The sequence below is a fragment of the Anopheles aquasalis genome, chromosome 2 (genome assembly GCF_943734665.1).
Source record: "Anopheles aquasalis chromosome 2, idAnoAquaMG_Q_19, whole genome shotgun sequence".
Classification (NCBI taxonomy): Eukaryota; Metazoa; Arthropoda; class Insecta; order Diptera; family Culicidae; genus Anopheles; species Anopheles aquasalis.
This window is the reverse complement of record NC_064877.1, coordinates 25,952,501-25,958,196: the sequence shown is the minus strand read 5'-3', so window position 1 is coordinate 25,958,196 and position 5,696 is coordinate 25,952,501. Positions and strand designations below refer to the sequence as shown.

The window sequence follows — 5,696 nt, the reverse complement described above, 5'->3', positions numbered from 1 at the left end:
AAGCTGCTTCCCTCTACGTAAATCTTATCTACAAGGATTCCCCTGATGATTTTAAACTTGATTTAAATCTAAAGAACGAGCAGACCAATCGAGCAAATCAATTTTAAGGTCCTTCATCCACAGTGTCGCGTGTGGATGGCGGCACTATCCGGTTGAAACATATTTTTTTCGCGCTGCAACTAATTCTGTGCAATAAACATCATCATACACTCGAAGTCACTTCTAATCCTTTTCCTCATCATAAAATTAAAAGAGGAACATCCGAAAAAGTTATCGTTCGTCCATCCGTTCCTAAATGGTAAACATGTATTTGACAGCCACTGTTGCATAGCAAAAATCCAACATGGCGGCGAGTAAAGTGCTTTGCCTTCTCGCTTTCTCTCTTGCCTCTCTTTTTCGCCTGTTTCTTGAATACACTTTGTCCGCGCCTTGTGCTTTGGTAAGATTGCTCCCCGAATATTTTGCAAATTTTTGTAGTATCCCCTTTTCAAACCGATTTGCCCATCCGATAGATTGAAACCCGCATCCGTTCAGCAACAAATCGAGGACGAAGATGATTGCCAACGCCACCGTTCCACGATTGGCCACCGCGGCTGCCCAGGCCCTGCAGCGCCGCACGTACTTCTCGGTATCCAGCAACCTGCCGCAGGTTCGCGTTTCCATCGGGGTAAGTGATATCCTTTCAACGACCCGGGCCATCCGCCAGACGGACGGTGCATTCTCGGGAATGACCGGATCGGGTGTATCCCTTCTGCAGCGAATCAATCGTTGTTTTCGGCATTGCAAACATTACGTAACCTTCACTTCTCTCAACAGGAAAAGGCCGCCCACGGACTGGCCATCTTCGGTGGAGTGCTCGCCTACCCGATCTGGGTGGTGTCGCACGTCCGCGAGTACAAGAGTGGCAACTAAGTGACGAGCGAAGAATCGGAGCGTTCTAGTGTTGTACGTAATGATGGAAAAAGCGCGGTTCGCAGCACTCTTAACATCGACAGCGGCTCATACATGATCCATCCAGCCATCCTGCAGTATTTCCATTCGCTGATGTACGTCAGGAAGAGTATGAATAAAGGTGCCTGCGAACCGTAGCGAATGGTGATTAGTGTTTTGTGAGGAGAATCGGCTGTTGAGAAAAGGAAAGCGTTGGTACCTTGGACACCCTGTTCCGTAGAGCTACAACCGATGTGCACAAGCTTCCAGCAGGCAGCTACTGCATCAGCTTTGGGGTGCCCTTCTGGAACAGAGAGCATGGCCACCTAAAATAGTTGTTCAATGCGCACAGGCCCGCCAAAAACAGTGTGATCTGCGTAAAGTGGTTGATGGACCTTCGGAAACTTAGCAGGCTTGCAAGGATCCCAAACTGATTATCAACTAGGCTTCAAGTTAACCTTCTAAGCCGTAACATTTGCCGCATCCCGGCTGAAATTCTGTTCCAGGCTTTGCAGGACACCGTTCGTTCGGAGCGGAAAACGGCGCAGAGCTCTTACTCTTTCTCGCCCCCCTCTCTTTCTACCATAACCAGCAGCGATTGTTTTCGGTAGCTGGCAACACGGCCAACGGAGCTGTCATCGAAGTGCGTGTCTGTGTGTGGATTGTTTACATTTTGCTTGGTTAGTTTTGGTTGAGGGAAAAAAGATCAGCAAAAAACGGTTTCCCACCCGCTTAATCAGCTTCTACTACCTCAATTCCGCGGTAGCAGTGAAACAATTCGGATTTTTAACTCGTACTAACTCCTCGAGCACAGCACCGGTCGGCTCAAGGCGTAAGGTAAGTAACTTACTGCGACAGACAAAGAAGCGCTGTTCCAGTTCCTTGTGCTACTACTACTAGCGCCTCTACCTTGCGTGCGTGTACACCGGAGTGCATCCACCGATGGGTGGTGGTTCCAAGGATCAGTTCAGTGACCCCGACTACTTGGCGATCGCTTGCATCACACTACGCTCTCGCCGTAATCTGCCACCACGCTGTACGCTGTCGCTGGAATTTGTGTCAGCCCCATCGATCTGAGTGCACTCCCAACAGTCCCAAGCAGCGTGTACTATTTCTGGGTGCCGTTCCCGTATGTTAAGCATTTTGAACCTCAAATGACCTTGCGACTGTCAGTGTGCTGTTGATCTGTCGTTTTGGTGGGCTACTTCAATAGTTCCACCATTTTGCGCTTAGAGAATTTGATGCATTTTATTATCATAACGAGATTTTCGCTAATCTCAACCCTCTAGTGTAAAGGGGTCAAAGGTGCAACTCATCATCATCATCTAGCTACCCGCTTATCGCATGGCACACCGTGACTAAAACGTGTTCCTTGATAAACAGACTGTTGAGTTTTTATTTCCTCTCTGAATCAAGTAGCATCAATATCCAATCCATCCAATGAAAACCCCTTAAATATAGGTGGCAATCTGGCCACCTCGATATCGCCATGTGACCTAGTGGTGTGTGAAGGCTTAAAAATAAGATACGCCTGAAGATGTTCCCTTCACAAGAGGTGGTAGGGTGGAAAACGGGAGTGGTTGTGGTTGAACTTTGTCAACCATGATTCGATGTGGACTTGTTGCCCGGCTCTTAATATATTGCGCAAACGCAATAAGAATCTGGTTTATCGAATGACGATGCGAGCAACCATCTATCAACGTGGCCACAATAACCTACACATTTCAACAGCTTTAATGTCTGAAATCTAGTTTTCATATAAACTCTCTTATGTTGTTCGGAGGTTACGAAGTGAACAATCTTTTTTCGTCGCAGGCGACGTTCTTCATTGTGTTTTCTACCTTCTTATATTGCTTCCACGATGTTCTGTTAAATTCAAAACCTCCATTAGACGATTAATATCGTGGTCAACAATATAGTAAAAACGTAGTAAAACGCAAATCGATTGCCAATTGTGTCGCAATCAAGCTGCTGAATGCGACAAAACAACACCGGCAGATCGTCACAAACGATTTCGCACGCTTCCCGCCGGCAAGCCGGTCGTAAACGCGAGCACCAAAACTCCAGGCAAAGCTCACCTCCGTGCGCGGTAAACAAATAAATTATGCAGAGAATGTGGAACGCGCCATGCTATTTCTGCGTACTGCAGGGAGCGATCGCGACGACCGAGAGGCTCCAGCATTTTTCATTCATCAGCGAACGCCACACGGGAACCACCTTCTCCCCCCTCCCCCGATGACGGCATTAGTCCTGAGCTTCCACCACCTGAGAGTGGTTGGCTCGTCGGTCGATGGTTGGACCACGCCGTGCTGCTGATTGGTGGAGATTCCAACCATTCCGCCGTGCAAAGCCGGTTTCCCTTTGCACTAGACCTCTCCCGTCGTGGAGCGTCGTCGTGGCGCAGTTCTTATTGTTTTTTTTTTCTAGCTGTGTTTTTGGTTTCGTTGTATCTCTTGTTATCCCATCGCTTTACCTCTTTTCCGCTGCATTCCTTCGACGACGGAGACCTTGGGCGGTATTCTCGTCGAAGCATGGCGTACAAATCTCTCAGACCCAGGTGTATGCTTGTGTACGGACACAACTCCATAGATCGGTTTCTCGGGGACCCCTTTCTTTGGAACGCCCGAGATCTCAACCTACGAAAGGTCCAGCAAAAGGATAATCGAAAGAATGCGCTAACGGCTATGATTCATCGCGTTGGTATGGTGCCTCGGTGCCATGTTGACGTGGGTTGACCGGAAGGTATTAACTTCGGCACCGACAAACGTTGCATCGATGCAGTTTACTGCGTCTTGCTTCCGTTGCGTTTTTGTTACCTCGATCGAATGAGTAATATAAACGCCTGGGAGGGAACAGACAACCGATCATGAGCGTTCGAGACTTTCATACATAACGCACGTGACACGGATTGTATCAGTTGTAAAGCGAATGTGTGCATGTGAGTAGCATTATTAGTTTTTAGGTAGATTGAAATAAGTTTTGGAACAAATGGTATGAACAAATTGAAAGTATACTGTTAACTAGTAGAATTAACCGATAGAATTTTAATCAAAGCCTATTGAGTTTTCCATTGCGGTTTGCGCGGTTGAAAGTTTTTGCACACGGTTTTTGCAGCTACCATTTATGAGTGTCTATAAAACGTCCTTTTATACGATTATTGCCAAATGTTTGTGAAAATTGTAACGTCAATTCAAACTCTCTCAGCATATGCAGGTGTTACAAATAACTAGAGTTGAGTATCGTATTGTCGCATGACTAATCGCTGCAGTCACGTGTTTGTTGTGCGCTTCTGTGCGCTGTGTTCTTGTACCACGCTGCCACCGGGCTCGTTCTTCTTGAATTTGATTCCGAACCAAACATGCTTTAATGCGCAGCGATTACCCTTTCGCTTAGTGTTTCCATTGGTATTGAGGGTCTAAAAAACGATAAGTACTTGAAATGTGATTTCTAGGCCAGCTCGATGAGACTCATTGTCTGCGTGAGCAGTAAGTATGGATCGTTCGACGCTCTCTCTCTCTGCAGTACATTGAATACACCATACGATCTAGTTTCCCCCCTTTGAGCTGCTAGTTGGAACCAGTTCTGAAATGTTATAAATGTTTGAACATAAAGCATTGCTATAACAGCATCGTCGATGTCGAATTTTGTTCAATTGACGCCCTCGAAGGGCAGAGAGCGTGAGAAGAGCGAGCGATAGCGCGATGCGGGAGCACATGGTGACGAAATGATCGCATGAAGAAGCATGATGTCGTGTGATTCGCTCGTGTTTGATACCGTGCTTCCGCGCATCGAGCATATGATAGGCTCTGAAGGCTCTTTTGGGGGGGGGGGGGGCTTACCCAAACACCCTGCCCGCCGCCGCATGTAAGACATGTGTGTGGGATGGTGTGGTGTGTTGTGTACGCTCGTTATCAGTAAGCAGCAGTAAGTAGCCGCTGAATGCGTGCTTTCAGGTACACTTGTCTCAGTCTGGCTCTTTCTTGCTTCGATGGGGACCACCGCTCTCGGCCCGCGTTCCACTGCGTTCCCCTCCGAGTCTCAAGGACGCGCCCGTACGGTCGAGAACACGATGCCAAGAGCCGCGGCAGCGTGTTGTTAGTTTGTTAAGCAGAACGATGCAACGAAACGGATCCCATTAATACATGCATACACGCGTACGTTGTTGTTGTTGTCGTCGTCGTCGCCGTCTTCGTCATCGTCGTCGTCGATCTTCATCCGCGGAACCATATCCAAGTGGAATCCGTTCCGATTCAATCCAAGAGCCAGCCGCGCCGCGGTTGTCAGTCCACTACCAGAGCCGTTTGAACGTAGTCGAGGTATAACTGGTGCTGGTACAGCCAACGGATTTCGCTTCTACTCAGCCTAGAAGTGTTTCGTTTCTCGTATACGATTGTGTTTTCACCGCTTTTTTTCACTCTCTCGGCAGTTACCCCTTTTTTAATGGAATGTTTTCCAAACAGGTGTGAAGCGGTGCAATGTGTGCTTTAATCTCATCGATGGCAGTGGAATAGCTAGTGTTCCGTAAAATCATAGTAACCCGACTGGGACGATCGAAGCGACAATCGAAAATCGTAATTAGAAGGCAACGAACGCGTGAAACAGACGCAAGGAAGATCCTTTACCCTTTTTCTGCCTCGTGCTTGCCAAAAACACCCGCCACAAGCTCTTCGTGTCGCCCCGTGCCGGGCTCACCCCCTGCTAAACGTGTGTTGTATTATCGGAGGCTAATCGGAAATAGGAAGCGACGATGGCCGGTGCAAAGTACA

General features: G+C 47.9%; 2 protein-coding genes across 5 annotated transcripts in view; both read left to right on the top strand.

The window, feature by feature from the left end:
• Positions 1 to 328: 328 nt before the first annotated feature.
• LOC126570059 (uncharacterized) lies at positions 329 to 1,088 on the top strand. Its single transcript, XM_050227518.1, has 3 exons — positions 329 to 439; positions 513 to 667; positions 817 to 1,088. Exons 2-3 carry the CDS (start codon positions 554 to 556, stop codon positions 910 to 912), a joined length of 210 nt encoding a protein of 69 aa, XP_050083475.1. The 5' UTR covers positions 329 to 439; positions 513 to 553; the 3' UTR covers positions 913 to 1,088.
• Positions 1,089 to 1,596: 508 nt separating this feature from the next.
• The window catches only part of LOC126570058 (phosphoglycerate mutase 2-like), a 6,720-nt gene continuing 2,620 nt past the window's right edge, over positions 1,597 to 5,696 (top strand). The window contains exons 1-2 of one of the 4 annotated variants that reach the window (XM_050227513.1): positions 1,597 to 1,767; positions 5,391 to 5,696. The exon at positions 5,391 to 5,696 is cut by the window's right edge and continues 87 nt beyond it. In XM_050227513.1, coding sequence (XP_050083470.1) covers positions 5,678 to 5,696 — 19 coding nt within the window. In that variant the 5' untranslated portion in view covers positions 1,597 to 1,767; positions 5,391 to 5,677. Of the gene's footprint in view, positions 1,768 to 5,017; positions 5,247 to 5,356 lie in introns of those variants that run through there. The other 3 variants (XM_050227515.1, XM_050227514.1, XM_050227512.1) reach the window with 3 other exon arrangements.